This window comes from Sciurus carolinensis, chromosome 2 (genome assembly GCF_902686445.1).
Source record: "Sciurus carolinensis chromosome 2, mSciCar1.2, whole genome shotgun sequence".
Lineage (NCBI taxonomy): Eukaryota > Metazoa > Chordata > Mammalia > Rodentia > Sciuridae > Sciurus > Sciurus carolinensis.
The window spans coordinates 185,808,953-185,826,513 of record NC_062214.1 but is presented as its reverse complement, the minus strand read 5'-3'; the positions used below and the strand labels follow the sequence as shown (position 1 = coordinate 185,826,513).

Below are 17,561 nucleotides of genomic sequence, written 5' to 3'. Positions count from 1 at the left end.
GAGGTTGATGTTGGAGCTGTGGTCATGAAGGGATTTGAAGGTTGACAGAAGAATGCTAAGTGCTTAATAGAGTTGTCTAATGCTGTAAAATGCTCATTTGAGATCTATGAGATAAATTTAGAGACATTGATTAACAACTGTATATAAGAAGAAAAATCTATAAAGATAACTACAGCCATTTTTGCTTAATACATTATTACTTTATAGTTTTGATAGATTTAGAAATTAAATGCCTGAAATAACAACTTGTTATTGCAGCATTTGATGACAGCGCTGACACCTAATCAATTTCCATAACTCAGCAATATTAATAGAAAAAGAAACTTAAAAAAAAAAAAGAATTTAAGCTGGATGTGGTGAGGCTGATGTAAAAGAGTCAAAAATTCAAGGCCGGCCTTAGTCATTTAGTGAGGCCTAAGCAACTTAGAACCTGCCTCAAAATAAAAAGAACTTGGGATGCAGCTCAGTGGTAGAGAACCCCTGGTTTCAATCCCCAGTACCCCTTCCCACACACAAAGAATCTGTGTTTTTTTTCCTATATATTTCAAATGGTGGGGCCCACAATATGGATGGTTAATCTTGTTAAATGTTTTGAAATAGGAATATGCCTTCAAATTGTTACTTCCATCCATCTCTTCCCCAAATTAATTCATATGTGCCATTGCATTCCACCATAAGTTCATCAGTATACCAAGCACTATGAGAATAAAACGTAACTATGAGATATTAGGTTGACCTTAAAGATACCTGGAAAGCACTCATGCTTTCATTCTCTTAAAGAAAATCAGAGCTGTTATTCATCAGCAATACATCCAGCTTCTATCTCAATCCCTCTACTTGTGCATTAGATCCCACGTTTTTGCCTATCAGAAATTTTTGTTTTAATATTTTTAGATGTTGATAAACCTTTATTTTTTATTCGTTTATTTATATGTGGTGCTGAGAATCAAACCCAGTGCCTCATACATGCTAGACAAGCACTCTACCACTGAACCACAACCCCATTGTGCCTATCAGAAATTCTTGCCCTCACCTACATCAGTATTTTTGCTCAGTGCTGAATGAATCTTGTGAACATATACAATATGCTCAAAAATAGTCTTTCCAAAAAATACAATAAGCTGGGCATAGTGAACCATGCCTGCAGTCCCAGCATCTTGGGAGGCTAAGGATCGTAACTTTGAGGCCAGCTTCAGCAATTTAGCAAGACCCTCTCTCAATAAAAAGGCTGGGGATGCAGGTCAGTGGTAAAGCCCCTAAGTTCAATCCCCCAGTACAAGAAAGAAAGAGAGAGAGAGAGAGAGAGAGAGAGAGAGAGAGAGGAGGAGAGAGGAGAGAGGAGAGAGGAAGAGGGAGAAGGAGAGAGGAGAGAGGGAGAAGGAGAAGAAGAGGAGGGGAGGGGAGAGGAGAGGAGAGGTAGAGAGAGGGGGGGAGAGAGAGGGGGAGAGAAAGAAAGAAAGAAAGAAAAAGAAGTTAAAAACAAATATCTGTTATGGGGGAAAAAAGAGCCCCAACTTACACTTCACCATATACAAAATGTAACTGAAATTGGGTCATACATCTTGAATGTGAGAACTAAAACTAAAATTTCTAGAAAAAAAGTATAGGAAATAGGGCACAAAATCCTGAATTATAAAAATTTAAATTATACATTGAACCTCATTAAAATAATTTTTCAGACTTCAGTAACTGAAGAGAGTGTCAGGTATATAATAGTCTCTTAAACTCTCTTCCCCTTAAAGTACAAAACTTCTTCATGACTATGAACTTTCTATGCAAACCAAAGCATAAGCCTTATCTAGAGAATACCAAACTAAAAAAAAAGTAAATAAAAAGAGGAAAAGAAACAAATTCTATCTGCAGTTTCATAAGCTTGCTTCCCTCTCCTCTGCTCAGTGCATAGGGAGAAACCTAAATAATTTTAAAATATATCTTGACTGGATACTGTAAGGATAAAGACAAAAAAGAACTGTACAGAATGCTATAATCTAGTTAGTAAAATTATTTTTTTGTTAGAGCTAGCCATTCTGAAATATATGGGCATACTAAAATAAGTAAATAGGCTATAAATGATGAGAACTTAGTTTCTTACGATTAGAGGGAAAAGTTATAAATAAGAGAAGTTTTAAATGAATCCTGTAGTTTTGGATTAGAATCAAAGGCATTTATATGAATCATTTTTTAAATGTACAGATAAAATATGTACTTTGATTAGTATGTATATATGTGTTTCCTTGCTCTGGCTGCCAAGGCATCCTAGAAGTACTAACACTGCAGTAATAATGATTATATCTCATGCCCAGTTCTTGTCCAGTAAACACAATTCTCTAACAAAGGAACTAGGGCTTCCTTGAGAATTAGTTTATTTTGGGCTATATAGAAAAAGCACTGGAATGTTTATCTGCAAGAAAGTGAGTGCTCAAAAAAAAGGTGGTGACTAGTTGAAAGAATATGAAAACCAACCCCAAGGATCTCCTGAAAGCCAAAAATGGAATACTTTGAGCTATAAAGTAAATAAGTAATAAAATTTTAGCCCATAGAATAAAACCAGAGTCAGCAAACAAGACTGTGAGCTAAATCTGGCTTTCTACCTATTTTTGTAAATGAAGTTTTATTGGGAAACATGAGTTTGGATCTACCTGAAAATGGCTGATCAAAGACTTTGAGACTGGAACTACAATCATCCAGGTTTCTTATTTGCTCCAGTGGTATATACATGTAGTAGTACAGCAAAGTATTTAAACACTGAACTAAACATGGGAGCTACAGAAGAAAACTTGGGACATGTGCCCTGAAATGGATTACTTACCTGCTAAAACAAGCAAAAATATCAACATTCTGTAGAAGATTTTAATAGGATTTTAAAGTTCATAATATATTATTCAAAATGCCCATGCTAAGCTGGGTGCAGTGGCACATGCCTGTAATCCCACCGGCTCCAGAGGCTGAGGCAGGAGGATCTGGAGTTCAGAGCCAGCCTCAGCAAAAAGCGAAGTGCTAAGAAATTCATTGAGACCCAGTCTCTAAATAAAATACAAAATATGGGCTAGGGATGTGGCTCAGTGGTTGAGTGCCCCTGAGTTCAATCCCCAGTACCCCGCCCCCACAAAAAAAAGTGTATTATTCAACCTCCAGGTGTTAGAATGATCTATTTATCTTGTTGATTTTTAATTTCATTCCATTATGATCTGATAGAATGCAAGGAATTCCCTCCCTCCTTCTCCCTCCCTTTCCCTACCCCCCTTTCATGTAATTGCTAAGGCTGGCTTTGTGTCCTAAAACATGATCTGTTTCTGAAAGGAAGTGAATTTGGTTGTTGATTGTCAAAATATTCTATAGATGTCTGTTAGGTTCATTTGATTGATAGCATTTTTAGTTCTGATGAGTCTTAGTTTATGTCTGTATGACTCATATAATAGTGAGATAGCGTGTTGAAATCACTCAGTATTATGGTCTGAGTCTTTACATTGGGAAGTGCTTGTTTTATGTATGTAGATGCACCATTGTTTGGATTTACAATCCTATTACTTGTTGGATGATTCTCTTAATCAGTATGAAGTGACTGTTGTGTCTTCTGATTAATTTTGGCTTGAAGTCTGCTTTTGTCTGGTATGAGAGTGGCTACCCTGCCTTGCTTTTGGTCTCCATTTGCGTGGTATATCTTTTTCCATTCTTTCACCTTCAGCTGTGCATGTCTTTGCCAGTAAGGTGAGCTTCCCATAAACAACATATGATTTGAGTCTTGTTTTTTAATCCATTCTGTCAATCTGTGTCTTTTGATTGGAGAGTTTAGACCATTTACATTCAGTGTTATTATAGAGAGATGTTATTTTCTGCCATTTTTATTTATTTCTAATGCTTAATTAAGACTCCTTTAATTGACTATGCTTCTAGTAAGATTCAGCCCTATGCTGGTTCTGATTTTTTTCATTTCTTCCACATGAAATACTTCATTGAATATGTTTCATAGTGCAGACTGAGTGGTTATGAATACTTTCAGTTTCTGCCTATCATTGATGGCAGCATCTTAAATTCTGAAGGACAGTTTTGCTGGATATAGAAATCTTGGTTGGTACCCATTTTCTTTCAGGGCTTGATATGTATCATTCCAAGCTCTCTTGGCTTTGAGAGTCTAGATTGAGAAATCAGTTGAAATCCTAATTGACTTGCCTCTAAATGTGACCTGCCATTTTTTTTTTCTTATAGCTTTTAAAATTCTTGTCCTTGTTTTGTAGATTTATATATTTTTATTATAATATGTCTTGGACAGGATCTTTTTTGATCTTGCCTATTTGGGGTTCTAAATGCCTTTTTATGTGCATTTTTATCTTGTTCCTAAAGTTTGGAATTTTTTTGTTATTATTTCATTTAAAAGGTTGTGTATTACTTTAGTTTGTATTTTAATCATGGTCTTTTAACATTTTTTCTTTATTATTGACTTTATTTTCAAGATTATATATTTTGTTTTCAAGGCCTTCTATATGATCTAATTTATTGGTGATGCTTTAGCCTGAATTTGATTTATTGAGTCTTTTATTTCCAGGGTTTTCATTTAGTTCTTTTTAGAATCTTTATCACATGTTGAAATGATCTTTCACTTCCTGTATTTTTAAAGTCCATTTCTTACATCTTCTTTTAGTTCATCGATTGTTTTAACTATGAATTTTCTAAAGTATTTGACAATTTCCTCCATTGTCATTTCAATAGGATCAGTTTTTGAAGTGTTGTGGATCGCTTGGGGTAATTTGTTACCTTGCTTTTCTTTCTGCTTGTGTATCTTCCTGTCTGTAAGAATGATTATTACTTTTTCTTTTATGCAAGGAACTATTTAGTTTGCTCTTAAGAGCCCCAGGTGGATAAATATCTAATTATTGATACTTTCACTCAATAAATGTCTTCTGCTGCTCCTAGTATCAGCATCACTTTGAGAAAAGACATATTTACTACAATCACTTCAGAGTACAGTCATGTATTAACCTTAGGACAAACAAAAACTTGTTGATAGTGTTCTTCATAGCTCCTGTAATTTAGGTATAAACTTGTAGTAATGTTCTTTTAGCTTCTGTAGAGATAGCCCTTCTCTTGCAAATTCATGGTTGTGCTTTCTGAGTGAGTCTGTGTTCTGCCATCTTAAAAATATTACATCATTCTGGACTGAGGTTGTAGTTCAGTAGTAGAGTACTTGCCTGGTATTCTCCAGGCTCTGGGTTGGTTGCCTAGTGTGCAAGAAAAAGAAAGAAAAAAAAGAAAAAGGATATTACATTTTTTCAAGTCTAGGAGAAGGGGATGAACATTACCTTCTTTCAATCCTAGTGGGAGATGTCTTCCCACTTAGCTATTTTAAAATGTCTTTTGATGATTTTATAGATTTCAATGTACAAATGTTATTCTTCATTAAATTTATTTCTAGGTATTTCATTTGGTTCTTCTTGATGCTACTAAGTTAAATTGTTTTCTTTTTCTTTTTTTTTTTTGTACTAGGGATTGAACTGCAGGGGTGCTTTGTAACTGAACAGCATTCCCAATCCTTTTAATTTTTTGGTTTAAGAAAGGGTCTTGTTAAGTTGCTTAGGGCCTTTCTAGATTGTTTTCTTGATTTAATTTTCAGTTCTTTACTAGTATGTAGGACTATAATTGATTTTTATATTGATCTTATATGCTTCAACCTTGTTTAACTTGTTTATTAGCTTTCCCTTTTTTGTTTGGGATTTCTTAGGAATTTATATATAAAATCATGTTATCTGCAAGTAAAGTTGGTTTTACTTTTTCCTTTTTGTTTCTTTCTGGACTAATTGTTCTAGTTAGAATAGTACCATGTAGCAAAAGCTGGCATCTTTGTCTTGTTTCTATACTCAGTGGAGTAGCTTTCAGGCTTTCTTTATTAAATATGTTGTTAGCTGTAGAGTTTTATAGATGATATTTATCAGGTTGAGGAAGTTTCCTTCAATTCTTAGTTCATTGTGTGTTTTTATCATTAAGGGGGTGGAATTTTGTTAAGTCATTTTTCTGTTTCTGTTGAGATGAATGCACATGATGGGTATTTTTTTTGACATTTATTCTGTCAAATATATTTGTTGACTTTTCATGTGTTGAACCAACCCTGCATTCTCACTCATCATCTTTCACACTGATGACTTATTTAGTGTTCCCTGAGTTGATGAATTATGCCCCAGACCATTCAGACATGCAAACCAGATACCCAAGAGTCTTTTCCATTTCTCTATTTCCCTTATAATGATTTCATTTTTGTACCCTCTTAACTTTTATCCTGTCATTTCCTCTACCCTGATGTTGGGAGTAAATTTTTTTTCATCTAAAGGTGAATATGATATTCTTTTTTCTACTTATAGAAAAATGTATCAAGTAGAATTTCATTTTTGTTTCTAGCTTTCTACGAATGTACATAAACCATTACTAACTGTTAGATCTTTGTCTTTTTTTTTTCATACTTGAAATTGAACTCAGGCATTCTACCACCAAGCTATATCTCTAGCCCATTTTATTTATTATTTCTGTTTTTTATGTTTGTTTTATTGTATTATTGTTATACATAATAGTGGATTTCATTTTGACATAATCATAAATGCATATAACATAGTTTGCTCATTTTCAATCTTCAGTAATCCCCTTTCCCCCCCTCTGCCCTTCTCCTGATTCCTTTCCCCTATTCTACTGGTCTTCCATTTATTTTTAAATTGATGCATTTTCATTATACATTATCATTATACTTATTGTGATGTGTACATACATGCATATAGCATAATTTGGTCAATTTCATTATGCAGTTGGTCTCTTTACCCACTTCTCCATTCCCCTTGATTCCCTTTCTCTATTCCACTGTTCTCCTTTTTATTTTCATGATATCCATTCCCCAACCCCCACTTTATTATTTCTCTCTACCTTCCTCAAATGAGAGAAAACACTTGGCCCTTGACTTTGAGTCCAGTATATTTTACTTAGATTGGTGTTTCTTAAGTTCCATCTATTTATCAGCAAATGATATAGTCTCCTCCTTTGTGGATGAGTAAAACTCTCTTGTGTATATATGCCACATTCTCTTTATACATTCATTTGTTGATGGGCACCAGAACTAGTTCCATAATTTGGCTATTGTGAATTTTGCATCTGTAACCATTAGTATGCATATATCACTAAAAGGCTAGTTTTAGTTCTTCTGGATAAATTCCAAGGAGTGGTCTGTCAAGTCATTTGGTGTTTCCATTCCTAGCCTTTTTAGGAATCTCATACTGCTTTCCAAAGTGGTTGTACTAATTTGCAATCCCACCAAAAATTTGTAAGTCTACCCACCCCCAGCCTCACATCCTTGCCAACAGTTACTCTCCTTTGTATTCTTGATAATGGCCATTCTAACTGGAATGAGATGAAATCCCAGTGTAGTTTTGATTTGCATTTCCCTGATTGCCAAGGATGTTGAAAATTTTTTTTCATGTTGGCCATTTGTATTCTTCCTTTGAGAAGTGTCAGTTCAGTTCATTTGCCCATTTATTGATTGAGTTACAGGATATCAGTAAATTGCTGAAGCTGGCTTTGAATTTATAATTCTCCTGTCTCAGCCTCCTGTCTAGCTGAGTTCACAGGCATGTGCCACTGTGCCTGGTAGATATTTTTCTTATTTTTAAAGATTCATAGATTACTTTCTGTGAATTGTGGGTGAATTTTCTGTTTCTTACAGTGGGATTTGTAATTTATGTATCAGGAGTGCTACTGAATACCATTTTTAGACCTTAAGACTTATTCTAATATTATCCAACAAAAGGAATGGCAAAATTAAGAGAGGATTTAAGAACAGATGAATACCAAATAGCTAAAATGATATATGATAGTGTTGCAGCTAATTTGTTGCCACTGTTCAGTTCATCCCTTGGGAGAGTGCTTTTTTTTTTTTTTTTTTTTTTTTTTTTTTTTGCGGTGCTGGGGATTGAACCCAAGGCCTTGTGCATGCAAGGCAAGCACACTACCAACTGAGCTATTTCCCCAGCCCGAGAGTGCTTTTCTTGAGAAGATTATACACACCATATCATCTCACAAGAATGAAAAGTATAGTTTATCACTATCAAATATAAGTAATAGTGGCATGGATTTTTATAGAAGTTATTTATTTTAAATTCATATTACTTAAAAATGAATAATATTTAGTGTTCACATTGGTTTATGTGAATGTTATATATACCAAATACTACAAAAATTCTATAAGCAAATTTAAGCTTTCTTATTGACTTATATATTAATTCTTTATTTTGCAGTCTTGCATTGCATCCTGAACGAGTATTGGTAGCAACAGGACAAGTTGGGAAAGAGCCTTATATCTGTGTTTGGGATTCATACACTGTGCAGACCATATCAGTTCTAAAGGATGTTCATACACATGGTATAGCTTGCTTAGCATTTGACTTAGATGGACAGGTATGTGATAATTTTTTCCCTTTTTCTAAATCTTGTTTTTAAAATGTACACTACAAATGTAAATGTATACTGTTTATAGATTGTGAATATTTATGATAAATATTTAATGGAAAAGCAATTGATGAAGTATTTGTTTATCTAAGGGTGGAGGTGTAGATGGAGTGGATAGTGACATATAAGAAAAATAAAGATAAAAAGAGACTTATCATATCAAGAGCTTTCTCAGTCAAATTAATACCTTGAAAGCCAAAGAGATGCTAATTTAGTGGAATAATAGTTGTTATAGAAAATTTTAGATATAGCTTTTTTTACAATCAGGGTATTATATGACAAATAGAAAATGTTTTGGAAAAATTGTTTCTCTAAATAGAAGTTTATGTATTTTCATTTTCAGTTACCTTAAAGGTTATCTTTTTTAATTGTATTTTTATTAAAAATAATGAGACAGTTGCTATCAGTTATTTTTATATAAAATCAGAGTTCAAAACAAAGGATGCAATTATCACTACACTGCCTAATTTGTTTCCAAAGTATTCTCCACTTCTAGTCAATGATTTTTGAAAGTTAAACAAGCCAAGAGCTTTTTTGTGATGTTTGTGTAGAAGTTATTATATCTAAGACATTTGAAACAGGGTAAGAAGCTGATTTTTCAGGCGTGATTAATTTATAATCTTTGAAAGTTTCATGTTAAAATTGGACTTTCAAATCATTTTAACTTTTAGAAAAATTTTTGTTACACATTTTTCAATTCATAAAATTAGTTTTTGTGAATCATTTGGGATCACCTTAGATCTAGATTTTACAGAAATAGATTGTAGTGTGTTCTTTACCCTCAAAAATGATATCCAGTAGACATTTATATATTACTCTGAGGAATAGCTTGATTAGCATAGATTAATATGACTTTCTGATAAGAGATAAATTCCTGGTTAATGAATCTATAAAGACTTAACTGGAACCTCTTATTTGGGGAAAATATACTTCTGGGTTTAATATTGCTGTATAATAGTGTTAATTAGCAATTCTAGAAACTTAATTCATGTCCTATTTTGGCTGTTATCTTTCAAGTTCCTTAATTTCCTTACATCAGAATTTCATTTTCTGTTTTAAAGAAAAGAGAATAATACTTGTTCTTTCCTACTTCATCAGAGTATAAAATATTATGAAGCAAATCTTTATTTTTAAAAATTATTATTTAAGGTATTATGAAATTCAAGATGTTTTAACTATAAACATCTGTATACTTTAAGTATAGAGGTTTTCTTCTTAATTTAAAATTGCCCTTTTAATATGTAATATATTGCTGCTGAGGAAGTCCAAGGAGAAATCACTTCCATAACTTTTACTAGTTGAAAGCCTTTAATTTTGCTTATTTTAAACAACTTACAAGAAAAATCTTGGTTGTATGTATTTTATCATCATAGATATTCATAAGAACATGTTACTAAATTTTTAAGCTTTTAAAACACAAAAAGATATGGAGCACATGCTAAGTGCCAGGCATTTTGCTAAGCCTGCATTATCTCATTTAATCCTCATAACAACACTATGAAATAGATACTGTTATTATCTCTATTTTACAGATAAAGAAACTGAGACTTAGAGAGGTTAAATAACTTGTCCCAGGTTACACAGCTAGTAAATGGAGCCAGAGCGGGAACCCAGGTCAGTCATACGCCAAAGCTCATGTTTTTAACAGGAATGCTCTACTGCCTCCCAAACATGGAATGTAGGAGGTGGTTACTTATATTTCAGATGGAATTCATCCATTTTAAGTACAGTCAAAGCTAAAATATAAGGAAATGCTGCCAAATAAAGATTAAGTTAAGAAATTATGTTAATGCTTTAACTTGAAAACCATATTTGAGCAAATATATCTGTTAATATCTATAAACTGTTTATGGGATACCAAGTAGGGAATGTTGTCTAATTTTTACATTTTCTACTAGATTTGAAACTATAAGTGATCATTTAGGATTTATCCAATCAGTAAGTTTCCCAACTGGTGGTAATGCTCAGTGTTCTTTTCCCATGGGCTTTCTTCTAAATAAATCGAATATTCACATTAATACTGACAGTCTGCCTTGTTGAGGATAATTAGGGCCTGAAAAGGCTGTTTCTATATATATATCTACATCAAACAGAGACTAAAGTTTCATAGTAAATGGGAGAAGAGGTAGGAGGATGAGAAATTGAACTGATACTTTAACTTGAATAAATCACCATAATTCATAAGAACACATTTCTCTCATTTAGTCACATCTAAGTTACAGTTACAACTCTGCTAATGTTTAGAATTAACTAAGAATAAAGTGTTTTTTAAAATTTTTTTAGTTATTGGTGAACCTTTATTTTATTTACTTATATGTGGTGCTGAGAATCAAACCCAGTGCCTCACACATGCTAGACAAGCGCTCTACGACTGAACTGCAACCCCAGCCCAAGAATAAAGTAGTGTTTTAACCAAATTGTGTTAATTATAATCTGGTGCAAAATAAAATGCTTCAGCTTATCTTTGACCTAGTACATAATTATAAAGTGAGCCATTTTTGCAGAATTATTGTATACGTGGGAAGGGATCATGCTTTTTTTCCCCCCAAGAACCTTTTGGTAATCTCTTGCTATGTAGACATGTCTCAAGTGCATATTCTCTTCTGTTGTTCTGCCAGATCCTAACTTCTAATGACTTTAAGTAGGACTTGACCAGTATTTGCTACAATAAACCTTGCATCATCTGTGAAATTTATAATTTCATTTTTTAACCTATAGTGTTTAATTCTTATAAACACAGCAATACTAGAATCAAAAAGTTCAGTTGTCCTTTATTTGAATTTATTTTCCAATTGCATCATAGGATGTTTCTAGTGTATATTGGGATATTTTTCTTATTTGTGTTTTGTGTGCTACTTCCAATTCAATTAATGGACACAAATAAGATTTTGTTTGGAGATAGGATCAGGAAGGAATTTGGAAATGGGGTAGATTACTTCTTAGTTATTTTTAAAAGTCTTTCCTTCTGTCTCACATCAGTGTTCTTCAGAAATCTGTAACCTGCCCCTGCTACCATTTTTTTTTATCTTAATGATTATCTGACCATGACTTAATTTCCATATCAGTTAACAGTGACTCTTGCTTTTTTGCAACTTGAAATAGTCCCCTTGAATATATTCCCCTATAGAATTTATGGTATTCTATGGAATTTATAGTCCCCTATAAATATTTCATATTATACATTTAAACTTTACTGTCTCATTACAACTCTATTTTAAAAAAAACAACAGTAAAGCCTAGCTTGCAATGTACCTCTTCAGACTCATCTCTTGCCACTTCCCCATTGATACTTCTTTCCTCAGTTACATTGAATTACTGACCTTTTAAAAAATTGGTTCTTTTTAGTTATATATGATGGTAAAATCCATTTTTATATAATTTTACAAGCACAGAACATATCTTATTCTAATTAGGACCCCATTCTTGTTGATGTGCACAATGATGGTATTTTCATATATGCAAATAGGGAAATTATCATATTCATTCCACTATCTTTTCTTTTCCTATTTCCCCTCCTTTTCCTCTTTTGAAAGCTCCAGTATGTTGAAGTCTGGGTTCCTTGGTCTGAAGTGTACTTTCTGTTGCTTTTCTACCTGTCTTTTACTTTAGTTTTGAAGATGTGGGTTGTGTTACTTTTTCTGGAAAACTTTCTTTGTCCTCTTTGTTACCTACCTAAACTAGATTAAATGTGAGAAAAGATGATGGAGAATGGAGGAACGTTGGATTGTGTAGAGGGAAATGAGTTGGGGAGAGGGGGTGAGAGGGAAAGATAGTAATGAGATGGACATCATTACCCTATGTACATGCATGATTACACGAATGGTGTGAATCTACATTGTGTACAACTATAGAAATGAAAGGTTGTACCCCATTTGTGTACAATGAATCAAAATGTATCTGTAAAAATAAAATTCAAAATAAAAAAAGAGAAGATGATAAAGTTAAAGTTTATAGAAAGCTAGCAGGGGAGGTAGTATTTGCTTTGTTGTTTCTACCCCTTGTTTGTTGTTGCTTGACTTAAGCTTAGGGAGTTTGATTTTGGCTATGATGTTTGTCAAAGCCACAGAAGAAGGGCTTCCAGGTTTAGTTTGTTATTGCCTGTACAGAGTTAGATTCTTTGATGTGTGTGCACATGTGCCTGCTGGAGATCGAACCCATGCTAGGCAAGTGCTTTACCACTGAACTGCATCCTGAGCCCTAGGGCTCTATTTGGATACCTGGAGTTTTCAGAGTTTTTGGTTTCCATGTGTTTATGATGAGCTGAGTCAGAGAGAAGAGGCATAAAGAGAAAAGACTGTTCCTCACTTTGGTGAAATTTGAATCTCTACACGCTATACTATAGCAAGAGGTAGATAGCTTTGTTCCAGCTAGATAATTCCTGGTAGTCTTTGGTTCCTAAATATTAGATTGCCCTGAGGAGCAAATCACATTCTCTCATTCTCTGGAATTTCTCCTAGTTTGATTTATTGGAGAGTCATGATAAACTGTATTCTATATTTCTTTCGTATGACTTATTTATTCTGCACACTTGGTTTAAATAGTAATTCTCCTTTGCAGAAACTGGATTCTAATTAGATGGCATTTATCATTTGGACAGGTAGAATGAATGGGTTCTTAAACTTATGATTACAGTAAATTACTAGTGATAATGATTGAAACACTTATTTGATATTAAACCATATGCCAGACATTCTTCTTACTTCTTTATGTATAATATATGTTAATTTTCATATTATCCCTATGAGGTACTTTTATTATCCCCATTTAATGGGTAAGGAAAGTAAAGTAGAGAAAGGCTAGATAACTGCTCAGAGTCACCCAGGTAGTAAGGCATGATGCTCAAACCTACATAGTCTGGTAATAGAATTTGTATTTTATATCACAGTTTGGTAAATTTTTTATAACAATTCAGATAGGAAATATTTTAAGCTTTGTGAGCCACATGGTCTCTGTTGTAGCTACTCAGTTCTGCATTGTAGTGTGAAAGCAATCATAGACAATCTGTGCAAGAATGAATGTGGCTGTATTTCAGTAAAACATGACTTACAAAAATAGGGTATAGGTGGGGTTTGGCCTGGGGGTAGATTGCTAACCCCCATTCTAAACCAAAAATTTTCAAAGTATATATTTTGTGGTGTTCTTCAGATTTTTCCTGTGATTTATTCTTTGACCCTTCAGTTACTTAGAAGTATATTGTCAGTTTTCAAATATTTGGGGAATTTTCTAAATAACTTTCTGTTGTTTTTTCTTAATTCTGTTATCAGGGAACATGTATTTAATTTTATTTAATTTGTGGACACTTTGTTATCCAAAATTTTGTGATCTTCATGAAATTTTATGTGTACTTAGAAAAGACATAGAAAAGCATATTCTGCTTCTGTACTCCTGTTAGTTGTGCTATTGTTGTCTTTAATTTTACTTTTTGATATTTTGCAAAATACAATAACTGTTGTCATTTTTGCCTTAAACAGTTTTAAAAGAAATTTTAAAATGAGAAAAGTATTATTCACATATTTACCTTCGGGCGACTCATGTTGTAAATCAAATTTCTACTTGGTATCATTTTCCTTCTGCCTGAAGAAATTTCCTTTTTCATTTTCTCATATTCTGGTTTACTGATGATGAATTTCCTCAGCTTTTTCCATTCTTTCTTTTTTCCTTTTAGAGACTGAGTCTTGCTATTTTGAGCAGTTTTGCCTCAAATTCCTGATCTCAAGAGATCCTTTTAGCTCCTGAGTAGCTGGGGCTGTAGGGACACATGCCAGCTTCTCAGATTTTGTTTACTTGACAAAGACTATTTTGACTCAGTTTTCAAAAGATAATTTTTGCTAATTTTGTGTTGATTTATTTTTATTTATTTATTTTTTACCCCTCAGCATTTTAAAGAGTTTGTCCATTGTCTTCTGACTTGCATCATTTCAGATGAGAAGGCTAGGATAATTTTTTAATCTTTGTTCTTCATATCAAACTGTCATACTTTCTGACTGCTTTTAAGATTTTTTTCTTTAATTCAAGTCTCAGAATGTAATTATCATGTGTCTTAATATGTATTTTTTCTGTGTGAATAACTTTGCTGGTTGGAATTTGTTCAGCATCTTTTATTTGTAGATTTAGGATCCTCATCAAACTGGCTATATTCAGTTTTTTTTTTTTTTTTCCTCTCCCCTCTCCTATTGGAGCCACAATTATCTGTCTGTTAGACATTTGATATTTTCCTAAAGTTAACTGAGGCTCTATAAAATATTTTTTCCCTTTTCTTTCTTGGCTTTATTTTAGATGGTTTCTATTTCTATGTATTTAGGTTCATTTCTCTTTTCACCATTGTCTAAGCTACTATTAATTCTTTAGAGTGAATTTTCATTTCAGATAATGTGGCACTTATTTTTACAAGTTTTACATATTCTATTATATCTCTTTGTCACTTGTAGGTTTGTTTTAAGGTAATTTTTGAGCATCTCGGACAGTTTCACTCAATAACTAATATCTTCTCATTTTAATCATCTTATAATTCCTGGTTCTGGTTCTGTTGACTGATTTCTTTGCCCCTAGTGATTGGTCATATTCTCTTATTTCTTCACATGCCAGTAATTTTTAATTATATTCTGGATGTTATGTATGTTACATTTTTAATGCTATGTTTTATTGTATACCTTTAAAACAAATGAACATGGATGTAATAGGAAGTTAAATTTCTTCTGGATCAGTTTGATTCTTGTGAAAAGTTTGCTTTCAGAGGGGAGTGGGCAGGGCTAGAATAGCTTTTCTTCTGGGACTAAACTTCACTTGAGGTGTCACCCTCCTGGGGTCTCTGATGAATATCTTGCATTTAAAGAGATATCTTCATTCTAGTTATTGGGAATTTGAGTGATTCCTGATTTTTGGGATTCAGACTTGTTTTGGCTTTAATTTCCCGTTGATGTTCCATTTCTAAAATTTCTTCTGTATGTGGTCTTATGGATTATATCCTGTACATGCAGAGAATGGTGTTTTCAAATCTCACTTATAGATACTGTTTCTGGAGCTCTTTCTCTGCACTGTAAATTTTAGTATTCTTGGCTTCTCTGAACTCCAGGCTGTTTCTTTAAATCAGTAAATACACTGAACTCTGGTGAATTCTACCTTTATGTGCTATCTGAAAATTGCCTTCTAAGTGAAAGCTGAGGCAACTGTAAGACTCTACTTGTTTTCCCTCATTCGGCCATGCACAGTGCTTTACTTCTCATTACAAATGTCTGAAAATATTTCATTTTATATATTTTATACAGTTTCTAGATGTAATTATGGTAAGGAGCAAGTTCAGACCCTGATATTCCTGCTTGGTTAGATGTCTATGTTTCACATTTCATATCCTCTCTAATTTTTTTTTTATATTCTCATGTGCCATTTTTTTTACCTTTTTTTATTTGTACATTTTAGCTATACATGACAAAGTATTTTAACATATTATACATACAAGGAGTATAACTTACTGTAATTAGGATCCCATCCTTGGGGTTGAACATGATGTGGAGTTTCACTGGTCATGCATCATATATGAACATAGGAAAGTTATGTCTGATTCATTCTACTGTCTTTCCTATTCCTGTCCCTTACTTCCTTCCCTTCATTCTCCTTTGTCCAATCCAATGAACTTCTATTCTTCCTTAGCCCCCTTATTGTGTGTTAGAATTCACATATCAGAGAGACCTTTCATCCTTTGGTTTTTTTGGGATTGCCTTATTTCACTTAGCATGGTAGTCTCCAGTTTCATCCATTTACTGGCATATGCCATAATTTCATTCTTCTTTATGACTGGGTAATGTTCCATTGTGTATACATAACACATTTTCTTTATCCATTCATCTACATTGAATATCCACCTACATTGGTTCCATAGTTTAACTGTTGTGAATTGGGCTGCTATAAATATTGGTGTGGTTATGTCACTGTGGTATGCTGATTTTAAGTCCTTTGGACATATACCAAGGAGTGGGATAACTGGGTCAGATAGTGGTGTTCTCTCATTCTTTCCATCTTCCTATCTCCTCTTATTATCTATCTTTTCATGTCCTTCTAATCTACTCTTCCATTGAGTTTTTAATTTCATCTATTTTATTTTTCATTCCTAGAAGTTCATTTGCTTGATCATATCTCCTTGAATACTTTTTCATAGTTTCCTAATCTTTGCTCATATGCAGATATTTCGAAGGCTTAATTTTATTTCTCTATATACGTTGTTTATTTGATATTGTTCATATGATAATTTCAATATCTGAAGTATATTGAAAGGTTGATCTTGCTGATTGTTGCAGCTCACCCATGATCTCTTATTTCCTTGTGTTGTGGGGTTGTTTAGTTTGTTTTTAAGTTTATTTTTATTGAATTTATAACTGTAAGAATTTTTTGAGGGATAGATTGAAAGTTAAATCCCCTAATGCAGAATTTATATTTGCCTATGCCATTTTATTGAAATTACTCAAAGAACAAGCAACCCTTAGGACTACTCTGAATGAAGTTTCTCACACAAGAGATCTGTGCTTAATGTGAACATAGGTCATACAACAATGTGAAGGCAGTTTTTGGTTATTTCTCCCCTTTGTTCATCACCACCCCTTCTTTTAAAAGGGCTTATTTCTCATTTTATGTTCTGAGAAGTTCACTGCTTTAGTCAGAGGTCTTCAGTTCAAATCTCCACGTTGGGTATGCTCTAGACTTTATCTCCTATTCTTCCATATGCAGCACAAAAGTTGAGTACAAAGGCTTATCTGCTACCTGTAGAATAGAATGAATATAGGTGCTCTCTTACCATGCAGGATTCCCTCTGGGAATCCCTTTGTTTTGTTTTTAGTTTTCTTAATTCTTTGACTGCTCAGCAGTATATTTTAAATGATTTTATTACATTTTATCTACTATTTTTAAGTTTGGGGCACAAATTATCTTTAGGATATTTTATCAGACTATGTCTTCTGTTTCTTAGTGTGAAAAGTGTATGTATGTTCAAATATTAAGTCAAAATGTATTTCCTTTTCTCTATGGGCTCTATAAAATAGATGTTTAAGGTTTGATGTTTATTAAACCCCAGAGTAGAATTTATTTATCATTTATAA

The 17,561-nt window shown here is 33.1% G+C and overlaps 1 protein-coding gene across 1 annotated transcript in view; it reads left to right on the top strand.

Moving 5' to 3' along the window:
* Eml5 (EMAP like 5) overlaps positions 1–17,561 on the top strand; it is a 149,185-nt gene that overhangs the window by 12,126 nt on the left and 119,498 nt on the right. The window contains 1 exon segment of the mRNA XM_047538900.1: positions 8,265–8,424. Coding sequence (XP_047394856.1) covers positions 8,265–8,424 — 160 coding nt within the window.